The sequence below is a fragment of the Centropristis striata genome, chromosome 20, assembly GCF_030273125.1.
Source record: "Centropristis striata isolate RG_2023a ecotype Rhode Island chromosome 20, C.striata_1.0, whole genome shotgun sequence".
Taxonomy (NCBI): Eukaryota; Metazoa; Chordata; class Actinopteri; order Perciformes; family Serranidae; genus Centropristis; species Centropristis striata.
Genome location: NC_081536.1, coordinates 8,998,776 through 9,017,223, shown reverse-complemented (window position 1 = coordinate 9,017,223; position 18,448 = coordinate 8,998,776). Strand labels below are relative to the sequence as shown.

Sequence of the window (18,448 nt, the reverse complement as noted above, 5' to 3'; positions counted from 1 at the left end):
TACCAGAATAAGGTGGATATTTCTAAACTTTTGCACTGCCAATAAAGGTATTAACTTATCTCTTTGTGTTGTATATCTATGAGGATCATAAAACAACAAAACTGAGACTTTCAGCCTTTACAAAGGCATCTTTCCTTTCTTAAGTTCTTAAATTTCACAATAAAAGCCCATATACACTGTGCTGGGCTGTTTACCAGAGGAACTCAAATGTATTCACATTAAAAGGTAATATTAAATAATATAGCTTACAGTAGCTTAGGCTGTACAACAACGTTGTTAAGTGTAAAAACAAACATTATACAAACTTGCTTCTTTTGCCCAATTATTTCTGTTTGTTTGTTTGGCTTATTTAATTATTTATTTATTTTTAAGGTGGGATTCTACAATGCTGTTGCAGTTCCATGTTACACAACACTATCAGAGCTTTTCCCTCCGTCCAGTCCTCTTCTAAAAGCCTGCAAGTAAGTACTGGGAGCTACAGTTCTAGCGTGAAAGGGAAAGACTCGTCCTTTGCGTCAATAACGGTTTAACTGTAGGTGTTATAATTCATACTTTTTTTGTGAAAAAGGGCAAACACATAAAACAATCAAAACATTACTTCTTTCAGTATTCTCATCCAGATTTCACATTTGATAAATGTATATATATTATCCAATAAATGCACTCACGACAACTTGAAGTGCAACGAGTGGCGTGGCCTCGTCTGACCAGCAGCTGTCGGCCAGACAAATGAGATTAGAGGTGATAAGGAGTACGTGTATGGGCACACATTCCAAGAATTCCACTAAAAATACAAACAAAACACACATGCAACTGCTACTGATATTGGATTAAACAAACCTGTGCTGAAACTTTCTGAAAACATGTTCAGATAGACACATTTCAAGAATCCATTGTACTAACTGACACAATGTGTGTGTGTGGTGTGACATTGTGTCTGTGTGTGCGTTCTCGCTGTGGACAAGAATGTAAGAATGTGTTTATATTTGTAATTTCTGCTTGTTGAACAGGATCATATGGCACATTGGCCTGCCCTTCTGAGGGTTATGCGCTGGTCTTTAAAATGTTGTGACCTTGATCTGTGGAGAATGCAAACAAAGTGAGCAGTGTAATATTTAAGCCCCGGCTGTACGTCAGCACCGGGCCCTGGGTGGGCAGCGGGCCTAGACCCTGCGGAGCCCGGCTGCTTGTTGTGGGATCTGCCACATATGTGTAAACTGCATCAGGCTGGCGGAGTAAAGAGAAATGCATCAAGGGGCGGCACTTTCTGCACTAGTGCGTCAGGCTTGATTGTAGAACAGGAGGGGGTCATGACAACAGGGCCTGATGAGACCTGATGGGACCACTACTGCAGATGACTAATGGATTTCTTGCTGTCGTGACGTGTGTTTGACCATTTTAGCATCAATCTTAACATTTTTGTCTTGAATAAGTTGCCAAAAATTGTCATAAAGTTCATCATATTTAGTTTTAGTGTTAGTGTTTAATACAGTCTGGTTTTCTCAAATGCAGCTTTTGTATTCAAAGCGAGACATTATTTTTTTTATTTTTGGGGAGGTTTTTTGTTGTTGTTTTTTGTTTATTTTATGGCTGTTGAAAGTTTTTTCTAAATGATGGGGTAATACAAAGATATACAGAATTCCCTCTGTAATAACCTTTCACTCCACTTCAGAAAAAAAAAATTAAACAAGAATTTTGGACCTAGCCTTCTTCAATGTTCAGATTTCTTTTTAAATGTATGCAAATGATCACATATTAAAAACAGTAACCCATCATTTACATTTCAGTAAACTTGTGATACAAAAATTAATTCTCAAGGATCATTTGATATTCTGATATTTCTGCTGTAGTGTCTTCTGCTAAAGTTGCATTATTTCAGTTATCTGTTTTAAAGTTCTGACTGCCTCTAACAGTATTATGTCCATATCATTTTTAACATGCACACCCTTGTGGCAGGAAAGTGTCATACTGTTTGCTTACTAGCTGGCCCCATTAGTAGCTGCAGCAGTACATTTAATTTTCACTCAAACAAGACAACTAAAAAATAGCAACAAATCATACATCTGATAACAGTTTTATCAAATCAAAAGGTCATTATTGGACTTATTTATTTCGCATTTAAATAAATAAAATAAAATAGACACACAGTGTGATTGATTGTAATACAGGGTTCTATGGGTGCTTGAAAACACTTGAATTTTAATGTGGTGTTTTCAATGTTTAAAAAGTGCTAAGGTTGTGAATAATGTGCTTCAAACTGCTTCAAACTGAGGTTATATGGGGATACCAAGTCTACATACAAACAGGTGACACATGTTGAAACATAAAGACTGTTAAATTAAAAAAAAGTTAGCTTTCATGAAACATGATTGTGGTTGTTTATAGCACAATAAATGAATGTGAAGTGATCAGTATGCTACAGTATACGTATGTCAATGACCACAGCTGTAAGATGCTGGAAAATCGCATAATTCTAACATATCTGAATCTGATGTTCGCAGAGAGAACCTGTGCCAGTGGGAGAAGATATCTCGGGGAGAAGTGCAGGACGTAGTTCCCAGCCGGCCTTGTGTTTCAGGCCCAGTCAAGGTGGACAACTGACTACCAAAGAGGTTGCTGGCCCACCAAAGGAATACAACTAGAATCCTGCCACGGACCTGAAACTCTGTAGGGGGGAAGAAAACCCACATCCTGTGTTAGCGGGAGACGGATCAGCTAAAGGCGACTTGACTTTGAAAACACACAGTTACCTCATTGGGTGACGGGGGTGTCAACACTGACGGTTTCACCGATCCCAGAGACTGACAGACAGCCGATGGGGAGGGACTTCAACCCATCACTCTTCATCCACTCAGCTTGGGAATTAATTTGGCAGAATGGACTTTTGGTTGTGTTATTTTGGCTGTTTTATGTTTTGATATATATATATATATATATATATATATATATATATATATATATATATATATGAGCTGATTCTTTTATGGTCTTGTATTTGCAGAGGCCTTACTCTGAACCTTTCACAGGCTAGACATATGTGAAATCTTGCTGTTGGTTCAGGCTTTTTTTTTTTTTTTAGTGGTACTGTTTGCCTTCTGTGGTAGGTTAATCGTACGCGCACTACTTCAGCAAGGTATTTCCAGAGACAGAAGGAATGTGTAGAGCAGATGTATGGTTTAATGCCACCTTACTGAGAAGGTGAATGTTTTTTTTATTACTTTTTTGAGCAAAAATCCTTTGCAGTACTTGAATAAAGACATACAGCCTATTCTACGTGGAGAAATCCCCCGCAGCATATTCTACAAAAACGTGGATGAACTGTGACGAGAGGAGTTAATAAAGTCGACACTTGTGAACACAGTCACAAGAGAGTCACAATGCTTCTCCCTGAAGTGGACCCCACAGCACTGCCCCCGGCCCCTGCTGGCATTTAGGAACCTGCTGCATGGTACATCTACTTTTCTTCTGATTAACAGGATCTGAACCCAGGCCAGCAGTAATAATATTTGTAGGATGGAGCTCACAAGACAAAGAAGATGCAAAAATAGCATCAGTTACGGAATTTTCACTGTCATAACAGTTTTCACGCCACTATCACATCATAAATTATTTTACGCAACAATCTGGTTTCGTCCCATTAATCAGTAATTATTTCTACAAGCATGAATAAATCACAAGTAAAATGAGGATACAAGTTGCACAAGTTGGTTAAGTGTCCCGGCAGATTCGAAAGATTTCTTTGTTTGCTGTGACACAACAAACTTTTTTACATGTTGACAACCTTACGTAACGTCTAGACGGCACCCATATTTATCACACACAGTTAAGGCGTAGTGAGTTATTGAGGTATAAATTTAATTAATGGTGAGTTGTAGACTATACGGTCTCTTTTTGACAGAAGCGGGTGTCCTTGCAGGTTCAAAGGCGAAGTGCAAAACATTTCTGTCACTTTTTGCAGCTCAACAATGGTTCATATTTCCCCATAATGTCAAACTTGCTAAGCTAAAGTGCATCATAAGTCTATCTCTGGGACTCAAGAATGTTTGGTTGACTTTCTGCAGGTGTGTAACAGAAGTTCCCCCTCACATCCACGGCCTGTCAAAGGAAATAAATCATCCTCCTTTGTGCTTTACTCCAACGTCATGCAAGGGGGTTTATTTGGACTCTTTTTAAAAAATGAGTTTCCGAGATCTTCCAAAAGACAATTTTTGTTGTCTGAAACTGTCATTCCAGTGGACTTTGTCCCTCCAAGACTGAAATTACCGCTCAAATGATTTGTTTTACAACTGGTACTGTGCCCCCCCAATGGTGTGAATGTACATTTTGATGAATGTTTTGTTGATTGCTGATCCTCGGTGGTGGCATGTGGGTCAGTGCGCCATCAGTTTCCCTGTCTTACTTTTCAGAATTGCTTCCAGTAAGCTTCAACCAAGAGCAACAATTAGCACGCACCTAAACTGAAGTTTATATAAAATTTTGCATATACAGTTCTAGGTGTAAACTGTGTGCAATCTAGGAATTAGTTTGTACAGACTGAGATGTATGATCTGATGGCGCTGAACTGAATGGCACTTTCAGACTGGGTGTGTACACTGTGGCTCTATATGTGTGTGTGTGTGTGTGTGTGTGTGTGTGTGTGTGTGTATGTGTGCTTATCTTTATATAGTTGTGAGGGCCAACCCTTGGCAGAACACCAACATTGTGAGAACATTTGTAGTTGTGAGGACATTTTGCCCGGTCCTCACAAAGAAAATGCTAGGATAGCCTCTAACGGCCTTAATTAATTATCTGTATGAATTTCAGGGAAGGTCCTAACAGAGATGGTACACCCTGAATTTGTGTGTTGGGCTAGGGGAAGGTCCTCACAAACAACCCAACGATCATGGACCTCACAACTATATAAAGACGTGTGTGTGTGTGTGTGTGTGTGTGTGTGAGAGAGAGAGAGAGAGAGAGAGAGAGAGAGAGAGAAAGCTTTCTCTTTTCCCACTTCAACCCCACCTGAGAACATGGTTAAGTCCATAACACTGCACTGTCCCCTCTACTTTTCAGCACCAGTTATATCCCATTGTCTGCACTATGTTTAGCTTATGATCTTTCTCATTATTATTATTGACGATTATTATTATTGCTATTATTATTACTATTGTTATTTTCTTAATTAGAGTTAAATTTAAATTAACTTATATTTTTTATACAAAGAAAAATAATGTTGGCCTTTTTGTTTTGTACAAAGTAAACATTAAGATAAACAAAACGGTCTAGACATGTTACTGTTACCCAGAATAATTGCGGAATGTCTCAAGTGTAAATGTAAGAGCAGTAGCCCAAATGACTTTTATTAAATACCTGAAAAATACATCTCTGATTGTTCTTTATTTCCTCTTTGAATGACCTGCATTTATTTCACTGTTAAAGTATGCTGTTTCATTGGGTGACAATGCATCCCTCCTGATTGATCAGCATTTTAATGTGCTTTATCGGGTCGATTTGTTTAATCATTCCAGAGATCAGTTATGGTCACTCTCGACACATTTTTTTGTTAAAGACAAAATATAAAAAAGTTTTGAATTTGAATACTCAGGATAATTGGCATTTTTTTATTTATTGTTGGATAAACTAAAGTGAGTGCAGTTAACTGTACATACAGAGTAATGTCAGTGCTGATTCATGAAAATCAGACTATACAATGATTTTTAAAATAGTCTAAGAAATTTGAAACATTACTTTGGCCCTATTTCTAACCTGTATTATTACAAAAGTGATTCCTAAAAAGTAAAGGCATCTACATGGTTGCTCCTGGAGTTGGAATAAAATATTTTTTACCTCTTTCCATGAAATGATTGTGACAATGTGATAAATTCTTGACAGATAAAGTGTATATCTTCTCAAAACTTTATTTATCAATATAATTATTGTGTATCACAACTTTTTGGGAATCAGGGTTGTAGAACTGCTCTGTATGTTTTAATTTTATGGATCTGCTGATGGTCTGATGGTAGTTGTGTTCATTTAACAAAACACTAAAATTATACAGCAGGTTTTGCCTTTGAATAGAGATTATCATCCATGAAAAGTTGTGTTTTGCAGCACAGTGTCAGTGCAAAAGTTGATCTTCCTCATTTGTTATGTCTCACGACAAGCATGAAGGTTTCATTTCCACAAGATGACCACAACATTTTCCCTTTTTTTTATCACAAGGCTCAATATTTAGACTTTTCTTTTTTACCCCTTTATGCATTTTATACTGTGTGGTGCTATTCAATTCCCAAATAGCAGCTTCAATAAATATCTGCTTGATAAAGTCAAAAAAAATCTGATGGTGTTCAAGCCACAGAGGTTTTTGTATGCAGATTTTATTACGTAGTTACTGAAATACTTAATTTACCAGTAATAATCAATTGTACTTATGAATCTTTTGGGGCTCTATACACTCTAATGATAACCTTCTAATCTAAATTGATATGTAATGCATACTTTTGGAAATTAATCTTGGTGTTTCATTTTCTCAATCATCAGCAAAGCCTCCTTAAACTTCTGGAAGGCTCTTCCATCCTCTGCTGCATTATTTTTTATTTAACATTATTGGTTAATGGAGGACACAAGAACCCAAACTCCATGGTATAGCCCTGCTTGTTTCAATCATGCATAACATGTTACACTGTCTCTTTTCTCATCCTCAGCTTTGCCATCTGGGTGCTTTCCTATTCTGGCCGTTCCAGCCCTGAGGCCGAGTTTCACTCTCCTCCTCCTCTCCCCTCTCTGTTGCTCTGCAGGCTACACTCACTACGGTGTGTTTACTTGCACACAATAACCTAATTACTGTGAATAACCAGATTAAGATAATAGTTTTGCAGTAACCAGATTTCCCAAGTCACCAAAGTTTACACGATTTGTCTTATAATTGGGTTACTGTGTGCAAAGCTTTGTTGCAGTCCACAAGAAACATTTGAATGTCACAAACTAGATAGAAGGAATTTGTTGGAGTCTATTGTTTTACATGATGAAGAACAGTGCAGCTTTGCTATTTGTGTTAAAAACCAAAGGTCATGTGGTACGTCATGTTTCTGCTTCCTGAATGAATTCTTGTGCCAAATAAATGACAAATGACAAATATGAAATTGTTTGTTTTTCATGTGTTCTCAGAACACATACTTTTCTATGAGACAGTGGTCCTTAAATGCCCAATCCTCAACTTCAAGGTAATGGACTTGGAAGCAAATTAAGTGGGAAGGGGTCCAATCAATTCTGATTTGGGATTCAGCATTCAGCTTTTCAAATCTGCTTTGTTATTATGTTTTTACATAGTCAGCTGCCTTAATTCCATAACTTAGGCCTATATCATATCAACCACACATATCTGCTCTAATGGGTAACACATTTTTTTAAATCTAAAATCTTAAATTTTTATTAACTGAAAGTTTCATCAGGGATACTAACCTACTTGAAAACTCATTAACATCTCTGATTGCTAGACTTCTACCTCTGTAAGGGCTGATACCTTCTCATCCACCATGTAAATAATTTCATGATAAGGTCATTTTAATGCTAGTGTAGTGTAAATTTACTACCTCTCTGAGTGAGAAAAGTGGATTAAAGACCAAGTCGAAGTTCTTTTTAGTTTTCTTTATTATAAAACATCAGAATACACTGCCTAGGTACAGCGGAGGAGAACTTTGTCAATTTTCAAGGCAGCTGAAAAAAGGTGGTCCCAAGTCCAATGGAGCCAGTGTTCTTTCTGGCTTTTCTGTCTGTGTGTAAGATCATTTAATTTGAATGTTCCAGCCCATACAAAACGCAGCGGGAACGAGCATGCTGCTAAGTCTACTTTTTAACCTTAAAAGGATACAACCTATACTGGTTTGTATTCAAATTCAAACGCCTCTAATGTCTGACAACTCCCAGATCTTTACAGTTCATTATTCTGGTTTGAACCAGTTGTTACAGTTCTGTTCTGAACAAAAGGTCAGACTGTGGCTTCTCTAATAAAGCAGAACTCTAAAAGTAACATAAAATATATCACTTGTAGCATAAAATATACTACACTAGCTTAGTATAAAATAAACCTACAGTTTACCATGTCTCAAATTTAAAAGTTTGAGAAGTGTGTGCAGTTTACACCTCAACTTCCTATTTGCCTCATCATGTGTAAATGAGATGTGGCACCTCAAAGCTCATGGGTACGATCATTATCGAGACTTTGAACGCAACGCAGGCATTACGCGCTTCGGTCTCCTTGGCAACCGAGTAAAGAACAGAGAGTTGTGTTCATGGAGAAAGTTTGGTTTCTGTCGTGACTCCGCACAAAAGTACAGTTAAATAACAGGTGAGGTTATTTACATCTTTCCTAGGAGTTGTGGAAAACCAATTTGATTCAGGCTTCTGAAGAAATCGTAGTTTTATGTTCCTTAAACTCAGTATGTTTTCACAAATTTGTGTTTTTAGGCGATATACTTATTTTCCAGGCGCATAATACTGCTGAATTCATTGTATTTATACTATTAAATGTTATTACATTGTGAAACGCCTTGAATAAAAATTCCAACTATAATTAGAAGTACAATTTTTAGGTACTTTACTTGAGTATTTCCACATTATGTAGCTTTATACTTTCACATTTAGAGTCAAATATTGTTCTTTTTACTCCACTACATTTAGCTGCTAGCTTTAATAACTTTTCAGGTCGAAATTTAACATGAAATTAAGATCAATTTAAAATAATTACAAATGTTTTTTTTTAATTAAATTAAACCACATAAAATATATTAAGTAGTTAAATTAGCCCTACCCGGACAACAGTAAAATGCTACTTATATAAATGCATCAAAAATAATAATGTATTTATGTGTATTTAATGGGAACGTCACAATTCTGCTACATTATTAGAGGAAATATATTACCAACTTTTTTAATAAACTTTATGATAATTTGTTATTTTGTCTTTATAGTCATGTCCAGCAGAAGTAAGCCAAACCCTATGTGCTATAGGAGTGACATCCAAAAACTGCTGCTGGCTGCTGAAGCTGGTCAGAAGGCTGATATCCTGACCTACTCCTCAGGTCATCTGGGGCCTCACAGCCTGAACCACAGTCAGCCTAACAGAGAGACAACAAAGCAGTCTTTCTGGAGGACATCTCAGAGCCTAAAAGAAACCCAAAACCCTGTGACACCCAAGCAGACACGGACAAAGAGACTGACCTATGTAAAGAAGAAATTGATGAAAGAGTGTCCCCCTGAGTTCTCCACTGGCACTGCTTTAGTAGAGTCTGAAGTGACTTTGTATTCTACGAAAGCAGTATCAGCAGACTTCAATGAACTCTTAAGGCCAAGACAAGATCAAGTTAGTGATTGCTCATCACATGAAGACAAGAGAGAAGATATGAGTCGACCTAAGATAGTCAACTGTTCCTCAAAATCTTTGGCGGTCAAGCTGAAAACCTTTTCCCAGAAATCATCTAAGTCTTCATGTGATCAGGAGGGAAAACAGCAATCTGACCAAGAAGATCTGAATAATGAAGGCCAGCTTAAGACAAAACAACAGTTTGGCAGGCAGGTCATAGCCAAGCAGGACCTCTGGGCTGGAATAAACGTTGCTGAAATGCATGAGCGGAAACTACAAAAGGTGAGAAAGGTCAAACAAACCATGACACTGCACAACTGGTTCTGCAGTTGCACATTTTTTAATTTGAATGCTTTCTAAAATGTCCATTTTACATGGGATAACAATTCTAAAAGCCCTCCGAAACTGGTGTAAATGGTGCATGAATAAAGACACACACAGACTCTCACGCACATCTTAACTTGCTAACGCTTCGTGTGTGTGTGTGTCCCTGTCATACCCAGGAGCTGAGGAGCTTGTCAGCGCAAAGCTGGCCCAGCAGAGACCGCCTTGCGGTGTTCAGTGACGTCTTTGATGATGTATGTGAAGGCTCGCCAGTATTTGGACGCATCCTGAGGGAAATTAAGGTTTTTCCATTTCCTCTGTACCCACTAGCACATTTTTAGCATGTGCCGTCAGACGTATTAGAGCCAAGAGAGAGTGAGTCCCTGGTGTAGCAGGCGGAAGTAGAGCAACCACTGGAACCTGCGTCTCCGAGCAGGTCATCAGAGGGCAACGGTTGCATTACAGCTCATTCATAAGAAATGTCTTAGGGTCATGCAAGTTATTCTTTTGCACACAATAGTTTTGCTCACACTCTCAGTAAAACTGTTTTGCATGCTCTTAATTTTGCATTAGTGTTTGCACATTTTGCTCTATCATAAACAAAATTATCCTGCAGCCAAAATCTTGTTATTTGACAAAATAAAACTACAGGAATAAGTACTTTTGATGATCTTTTATGAGGACTCAAACACATGTACTTTAGCCGTTTGAGAAAGATTATAGTAACTTGCACAATTTTTCATATTTTGTAACACACAGTAGCTGCATATTTTATACATCTTTAAATCTGTACCTGACAGCTGTGTTCATGATAAATGTCTACAGCAAGATAAACTTGTGTTTATCACTATAATGTGACAAATTCGTGAGCAGTATATTGAAGTTTATTACTCAACAGTTTCAGTAAAGTTTTGAATTTTTCTACAAAGACACATCATAATGTTTTCATGTTTTCTTCCAGACAGAATACGATTTGTATGTCAACCACTTGATGGCCTCCCAGTCATCACTCCACAGCATGGTAAAGCACACTGCTCATTATAATAAATACATAGAAATAGATAAGAAGAAGACCTGACACATGGATGTGACTCCCTTCTGTGGGTGTCAGCTGATTGACAGCAAGCATAACATAGCATACATACAAGTTCTTTATGTGTCACGTGCACAACAAAGTGCATGTAAGAAAAAACAAAATGAGAATAAAAGCGAAATAGCGCAAGTTTAAATAAGAGATACAGCGAAAGAATAAAATCTTACAAAGTAGACTACATGCAAATTAAGAAACTGGATGTACATTGGGGTGTAGTACATGAATATGCATAATGAAAAATTTAAAAAATATACATAATTGCTTTTAATACTGTGTAAGGATGTCTCTATCTTCTACAAGGAGAAGCAATAGTGCAAAGTTGAATCCAAAGTCCTAATGTGCACAAAACTACACTTGTAGTTCAGTAGCAGTTCAAAGGGTCAAAGTCTTGTCATAAGACCTGTCATTAATTTTCATGCAGATTTGTCCATTAAGAACTGATGTCAGGGCTGCTGCAAAGCCATGGAAAGAGTATAATTTTGTGTATTCTGGACTTACGGGGTCAGAGTTGCACGTGACAGATTTCTTCAGGCCTTGGAGCCTCAAAACTTTTTAGCAACGGTCAAAGAACAAACACTTCACTCAAGCATCTTTGGATTTTTTTTTTTTACAGATAGTTCAAGTGATAATATGTTTGTGTTGCTCTGTTACAGTCATGGGATACTTCACTCCAAGATCTTGGCAATAGCACAGTAAGACAAATGGAGTTGGAAGAGGCTGAAAAAGAGGTTTGCAAGCTGGAGCAAGAGGCCAGAAAAGCTCTAGAGGAGAATAAACGGTACTGCATTTGTCTACCAAAAGAAGAGCAGATTTACTGTCTTGTAATTTTAAGCGTGTTTGTTCTTTTTTAACCTTAGACTCCAAAATGAATCACAGAATGTTCCAGCTCTCAAAGGCCCAGAGGACAGTGACATGAAGAGTAAGTCTTAAGACTACACTGGTAGATCTAATCATTGGTTTTGCTATATATTACTCTGCAGGCAACAGCACATGCTAACTTTGAAATGTCCTGTGTCTCTGATGTGGACAGACTGAACAAATAATTACTTTGTCACACCAGCACACATAAAGAGAGTTTTGTAGTTATGGTGAGTCAGCTGTGACTTTATAATGCCTGCAGGGCAGTGTATGAACAAGTACAGATATATCATACAGTGCTTTGCTCTTCTGTGTTTGGACAGATACGTCTCTGACAGGGCTGCAGGGCAGAGGAACTGGTATTAACAATGTCCAATCCAAGAGACTTCAGGTGTTGGACACGTGGAAGGAGGTCCAACAGCTGGAGGAAGAGATTAAGAAGAAGCCGGTGTCCTCTGCTACAATCACAGCCACAAAAAGATGCATCAAAGACCTAAAGGTGCTGGGAGATAAACTATCTGCTGACGCTCAAATATTCTGCTCCGGTCTAGATCTGTTGCATTACATTCAGTGTCAATTGTGCTTTTCCCCTCTTTTTGAAATAAAAATCAAGCAGGAAGTGTTGGTGCAAAAGTGCATATTGCTGCAGTTTTTCTTTAGCATTTTTTTTCTTTTCGCTTTCAGTCAGAGATAATGAGACTGATAGCCTCAAATGACTGTCTAAAGACCGCCAACAAGGCAAGGGAGTTTGACCTTTTTCCTGCCATATCATAATTTTTTAAGTATTACAGATGCATGTCGTTATTTGATCGTAGCTCATGCTTTTTACTCTGTATTTTTCCTTCAAGGATCTGGAAAACTACGTCAACATGGTGCTGAAGAGAGAGAAAGCAAGCAAGGCTGCAACACGGTACATGTCATGTTGCACAGATTGTTGTACATACATACATACATTGTCACACTTGACTCTGATAGTTGTAACTCTTTCTTACTCACTTCTGCTTTCCTGTGTCCTACCACTAGGATGTTGTGGGACGAAATACATTGTGATCTACCAACAGCTTCATAAGCGAGGAAACCAGAGTATCATTTCCTGAGATGGCTTTTCCAAAGTGCAATAAAATAAAGGAATATGTATTTATTTGGTTACATCTTTGACCAGCAAGCAACTTAGTTATATTACCTTATCTTTGTTCTTAACGCTGATTTACAAACATCCCTATCCCAATGTTAGTCAATAGGAAAGAAGTTGTAACTTCACCATTATCACTATGTAAAATTGGCTTCGAACCCCATGCTCTTCGTTTTTTGAGATTAAAACATATATGGCAACCCAAAATACAAATATTAACCTGAAAATCAGCATAATATGTCCTCTATTAAAAGTAGATAAATATTACCAGTAAAAAACAGATTCAATTATCCAGACTATAATACATATTTTATGTTACTAATGCAACATTTAGTAATATTTTGATATTGTAGTTGGTTGATGTGAAGCTTATAGTAGTTACTTTATACTCTATACACTTTAATCTATAATAATGCATCATATTTTTAAAAATTATCACGTGTTTTGTGTGTTCATTTCTAATATATATATATATATATATAATTTCTAATATATATTATTCTACTGATACTATGACTGTCAAATTATATTGTGGTGGAGCAAAAAACACAATATTTGTCTCCAAAAATGTGGCATTAGTATTATTACACTTAGTACAAGTGCCTCAAAAGTGTATGTAAATATGGCTTTGAGTAATTGCATTTAGTTAGGATGTCAGGTTTCCATTCATCCATCAGTTAATGAGCAGCAGTGAATTTGACATTTCACATATGTTGTTTTAGTGGCCCAGGGCAGTCAATCTAATTAGTGTTTGTTATTATGAGCAACTTCCACCTTAAAGAAGGAAAAAAAATGAGTTGTTGTGTGTGTGTGCAGCCTGGAGCTACTCACATGTTAATGGACTGAAAAGAGAACTGTTTCAAAGCTGGGGGAAAAAACTGGATATTGTCACAGTCATCTTCTTCTAATTTATTCTGTACAGATCTGTGCATGAACATGATACCACAATGTGTCTGGAGTCCATTTCTGGTAACAGGAGACAACATAATTCACAACTGGTTTAGTTAAAACAGACCTCTGTGGTCGGACAGGGACGCTAAAAAAGACAAATCCATTTCCACAGCACTGGGAGACTGTTGAACACCAGAGGGCAGCAGATACATGTACAATGAACAAGATAATGTTCTGTTTGTCTTTCTTTTAGTTCAGTGCTTAAGTTTCAGTCTGTGACCTTTATCAAAACACAGTGAAGACCGTTTGAAGTTTGTGATGTCTTGATAAAGGTCACAGGATACAAAGAAGGTTTTCCTCCAAGTTCCATGTGACTTTTTTGAGTCATAAAAATCCAATTATAGCTTTGTGAATAAAACTGTGATGAAATTATTAATTTGATGTGTTTAAGAACCACAGAGAATGAGAGGATTAGAGGAATTATAGAAGCTTTCTTTGGATTGATATGGGTTGGCCTTTGCCCCCAACATGAGCTATTGCCTTGCTGTCTGCTAGAACCTAATCACAGGTCAAAGTCTGCTCTCTGGCTGGCAGAGCCAGTAGGAGCAGAGTGTGTTGTTGTCCCTCACTGTCTAAGCTCCTCTCACCCTGTTAACAACACCACAGCTTGTGGGCAGCTTCCTCCGCTTAGATCGTCACCAGTTAAACATCATGCTGCTTCGGACTGTGGTTCTGCTCTTCCTCTGCTTGTCCACAGGGATGTGTGCCACTTTAGGCCTCTACCAGGCTCAAGCTCAGGAAGAGGAGGCCCCTGCTGTTACTGATGGTGTAGCAGCTTTCTCTGTAGATGCAACTGAAGAAGCTGTAGCTCCTGCAGATACTGAAGAAGCTGTAGCTCCTGCAGATACTAAAGTAGATTCCCCTGCAGATGAGGAACCTGCAGCTGATTCCATTTCAGACGACAGCCTATTGGGTGAAATACTTGCAGCGGATAACCCAGAAGCTGGAAAACCTGAGGTGGAGGTCCCAGTTCCAGATGGTGAAACAGCAGAAGAACCAGAGCCAGAAAGTGATAGGCCCACTGAAGATGCCCCTGCTACAGAAACTCCAGCTGATGAAGCTGTCACCCAGGAGGAACCTTCTTCTGACAATGAAATCAGACCAGTCCAGACCAACCAGTCCTTGAGCGAACCCTTGGTACGTGAAGAAGCTAGCAGATGGAGCATCAACTCAATTAGAAGTGGTGTTCAGTCTATGCACGGATACTTTGACTCTCTGGTTGAGCTGGTGGGGGGATACAATGGTCAGTGCCAGTACCGCTGCAGACATGGTAAGAACCAGCTTCTTAAATTACATAATGTCATGTTACTGGGACTCAGACATAGCTGGGGTTGTTGCTGTTCTCAAAAGAGCTAAAAGTATACAGTCATGGAAAAAAAATATTAGACCACCCTTGTTTTCTTCATTGCATTTGTTCATTTTAATGACTGGTACAACTAAAGGACAAATACAATGATAAAAACAAGAAACAGCTCATAAGAGTTTAATTTAAGAGCTGATATCTAGCCATTTGCCATGGTTTTCTTGATAAGGATTTTGGTTATTATCAAGAAAACCAAGGAAAATGGCTTGATGTCAGCTCTTAAATTAAACTCTTATGAGCCATTTTTGTTTTTATCATTATATTTGTCCAAACAAATGTACCTTTAGTTGTGCCAGACATTCAAATGAATAATAAATTGAAGAAAACAATGTTCTTATAATTTTTTTTCCATGACTGTATGTATGTATAATTATATTTACATTCCTTCTGTTACTATTAACTTGTTTTCTTATCACACTTACGCTGTCAAATCAATTCCCCTGCTGTCTTTTTATCAGCTTTTTATTTACAACATGCTAGGCCTTCAAGCTGCTGATAATGAAATCTGAACACATCATGGTTATCAGTCTGGAAGTAGATGTACCTTCAGTTACACAATCAATGCAGATGTTCTCAAACAGAAGTAACATCTTATCTATGAACCACCACCCAACAACAGAGATAAAGTGTAGATACTTGACTCTGAGTACATGACGGCATTACTTCATTAAAGTGATGGTTCACCACAAAAATAGCACTACAGGTAAGATAATTTGGGGGTCAACTGTTTCTTTAATGTGCCTTTTCTTCATGAATTAAATGGAACTTCTCTTTTTTTCTTAGGAGATCTTCCTATACCTCGACCAGGCTACCAGCTCCCAGAGCCCAACGGCTGCAGCTCTTCTCTGGTTGGATTCCAGGTGAATGCTGCTGTAGGTGGCCTGTCCGTAGCACCAACAGCCCAAAACTACATCATTAAGCCCATGTAGTGGAGCTTACCACAACCATTATGGCTGGAAATGCCAGGTCCCTGTATTAGTAATACAGCAAAGTTCTTTTTCACAGCTTGACATGGGGATCCCTGCTATGACAAACTGCTGTAACCAGCTGGACGTATGTTATGACACTTGTGGCACAAGCAAGGAAGACTGTGACGGCAAGTTTCAAATGTGTCTGTATGACATCTGCTTCGACATAAAGAAAAGTCTGGGCTTCGTGTCAGAGGTACAAGGTGAGATCACCTATTCATGTACTTTATTTTCCCTTTTTCTTGGCTGTGGCTAAATATGCAAGGTATGAATAGTGACCAGGAACACAGACATATTAGCATCTCTCAGCATTGGTGTATATGTTGCTTGTGTTTTGGTCTGGGCAATATATCAGTATCATATTGATATCATGATAAGAGACTAGATATCACCTTAGATTTTGGATAACATAATATGCCTAAATGTTGTACTTTTCTGGATTTAAAAACTGTATTACAGTAGATTGATATAATTATAACTTACCAGACTGTTCTAGCTCTTCCATTACTTACATGTATCCACTTAGTCATTATATCTACATTACTGATAATTATTTATCAAAAAATCTCATATAAAATATGTGTAAATACATGTAAACATTTTATGAAAGCAACATAGTCAACCCTACAATATTGTGGGGTTTAGTCAAAAATATCATATTTCATTTTCCCCCCCATATACCCCAGCCCTAATTGGGTGATTTAGAAATGGTGTCATAAGCCTTTTTATTGTTGTAATTATTATTATTATTATTATTATTATTTTAATTATATTTAAATGCTCAGCATTTGAGCCTTACGGAACATACAGTATCGATCTCTATCTAGCTATATATTTAATTTGTATTTATTCATACTTTTTTTAGTGGTAATTTCAAGAATAAGTTGACAATGTAATGCATTGTATTTATAATGTATCATTTTCATGTAATATTGTAAAATATTCTATGATGGCAAGTTATTTGTTTAAGATAACAGCCTAGACTGCCATACATTTTTCTCCTATAAAAACAGCATCGATGGGGCTCTAACTATGAATTATCAAAAATAATCATACTAAACTCTGCCTCTCTCCTCTCTCTGTGTCTCAGCCTGTGAATCGATGGCCGACGCTCTCCACAGCACAGTGGGGACTCTCGGGTGCAGGCCTTACATGAACAGCCAGAGGGCAGCGTGTGTCTGCGCAGGAGAGGAGAGGGATGAACTGTGATACACACACACACAAACATAACACTATGGACAACAAATGCCTGGATGCTTTCACAGACAAATAACAGAGTCATGGGTATTTCTGCAGATTACACAGTATATATTTAGGCTTTTTGTCAAAGAAGAGATACTTCACAAACGCCCTCTCAAGATTCACAGCCTTGGAGTTAAAAAAAGACATAAATGGAGAATGCAAATGACGTTTCTCAGGTTTTATTCATAGGCAGTACTGACAGATATTAGTATCTCAATATGACTTTCAGAATCCTAATTAATATGCATGTTATACTCTCTAGACTCCATTTCATTTTAGGCCATTTTTAGGCCTCTATGACTCCATTACCATAAATTACTATGATGACTCCAAACAAAGTGCCTGATGGGAAGGATATTGTAGTTGGGTTAATTTCCTCTAGATATAAAGACACTGTTTAATTATTATGGTGCACTGGGTTCGCTGTGTGCTGCTATTTATCAAGATAGTCAAACCTTGAGTCAGTGTCATGTTAATTTAATGCCTATTACAGCTACTGCGTTTATGTTTGATGTAAGTTATTTGCCAGTTATTTGTTATTTTTTATGAATGAATACATGAGTAAATGCAGTTGAACTGACATGATTAATTTGAGATTAATTTCCAGTGATGAAATGTATTTATAATCTCCAGGCTTGGCACACTGATATCTCTCTCCCACCATACTGGGATGTGTGTGACGTGCTCCCCCAGCCATTGATTATTCTGAGTGAATGAGTCAAAAATACATCTGGGGGTGTTCCACATGTATATTTCAAGTCAGTGCTGGTGTGAAATATAAATCACTTCTATAAATCCACTAAATCTTTAAGCTGTAATCAAGCCTGAGAAATGCCTCTTAGTGTGACCTAGAAAAACATCCTTCATGCTGTAGTTGTTACAAATGAACTGTGGCCCCTTCGAATGATTTCTAATAGAAATGTCATTCACTTTAATGTCAGTAAATTGTGCTGCCAGGCAAAGTGGCAGTGACACACACAAACTCGGATGTATTCAGCAGAATTCAAGCAGCGTTATGACTTGACACTGGAACCTACATGGGAATAAAGAGGAGTGTATATACTGTGCATCTCAATATAAATGTGTGTATTAGAGGGAAGCACATAAAGGCAGAAACATGTTTTTTTGCACGCTGGTCAATTTTCCATAACATGTCTTCTTTCAGACTAGGGGAAAG

General features: G+C 37.7%; 3 protein-coding genes across 6 annotated transcripts in view; all 3 read left to right on the top strand.

Moving 5' to 3' along the window:
- pde10a (phosphodiesterase 10A) overlaps positions 1-2,960 on the top strand; it is a 41,068-nt gene extending 38,108 nt beyond the window's left edge. For all 3 annotated transcript variants that reach the window (XM_059359341.1, XM_059359342.1, XM_059359343.1), the window contains 2 exons: positions 373-461; positions 2,502-2,960. In XM_059359341.1, the coding sequence (XP_059215324.1) occupies positions 373-461; positions 2,502-2,601 (189 nt within the window). In that variant the 3' untranslated portion in view covers positions 2,602-2,960. The remainder of the gene's footprint in view (positions 1-372; positions 462-2,501) is intronic.
- Positions 2,961-8,240: 5,280 nt separating this feature from the next.
- On the top strand, positions 8,241-12,756 carry LOC131993680 (uncharacterized protein C6orf118-like). The gene is made up of 10 exons (XM_059359672.1): positions 8,241-8,326; positions 8,949-9,622; positions 9,844-9,966; positions 10,626-10,685; positions 11,411-11,535; positions 11,615-11,676; positions 11,939-12,114; positions 12,300-12,353; positions 12,464-12,525; positions 12,639-12,756. The coding sequence occupies exons 2-10, from the start codon at positions 8,951-8,953 to the stop codon at positions 12,682-12,684; spliced, it is 1,380 nt and encodes a 459-aa protein (XP_059215655.1). The 5' UTR covers positions 8,241-8,326; positions 8,949-8,950; the 3' UTR covers positions 12,685-12,756.
- A 1,528-nt stretch (positions 12,757-14,284) lies between these two features.
- pla2g12b (phospholipase A2, group XIIB) lies at positions 14,285-18,434 on the top strand. 2 transcript variants are annotated; one of them, XM_059323832.1, is made up of 4 exons: positions 14,285-14,968; positions 15,845-15,921; positions 16,067-16,232; positions 17,120-18,434. In XM_059323832.1, the coding sequence occupies exons 1-4, from the start codon at positions 14,350-14,352 to the stop codon at positions 17,236-17,238; spliced, it is 981 nt and encodes a 326-aa protein (XP_059179815.1). In that variant the 5' UTR covers positions 14,285-14,349; the 3' UTR covers positions 17,239-18,434. The 2 variants fall into 2 exon arrangements, with proteins under 2 accessions (XP_059179815.1, XP_059179814.1); XM_059323831.1 differs by having other exon boundaries at positions 15,845-15,933.
- Positions 18,435-18,448: the final 14 nt, after the last annotated feature.

Excerpts from the sequence above, each read along its gene's own strand:
- LOC131993680 (XM_059359672.1), top strand. The coding sequence starts at position 8,951 with ATGTCCAGCAGAAGTAAGCCAAACCCTATGTGCTATAGGAGTGACATC. Across the intron at positions 10,686-11,410 it reads AGTCATCACTCCACAGCATG|TCATGGGATACTTCACTCCA; the intron begins GTAAAGCACACT and ends GCTCTGTTACAG. Across the intron at positions 11,677-11,938 it reads AGAGGACAGTGACATGAAGA|ATACGTCTCTGACAGGGCTG; the intron begins GTAAGTCTTAAG and ends GTGTTTGGACAG.
- pla2g12b (XM_059323831.1), top strand. The coding sequence starts at position 14,350 with ATGCTGCTTCGGACTGTGGTTCTGCTCTTCCTCTGCTTGTCCACAGGG. Across the intron at positions 14,969-15,844 it reads CCAGTACCGCTGCAGACATG|GAGATCTTCCTATACCTCGA; the intron begins GTAAGAACCAGC and ends TTTTTTTCTTAG. Across the intron at positions 16,233-17,119 it reads CTTCGTGTCAGAGGTACAAG|CCTGTGAATCGATGGCCGAC; the intron begins GTGAGATCACCT and ends TCTGTGTCTCAG.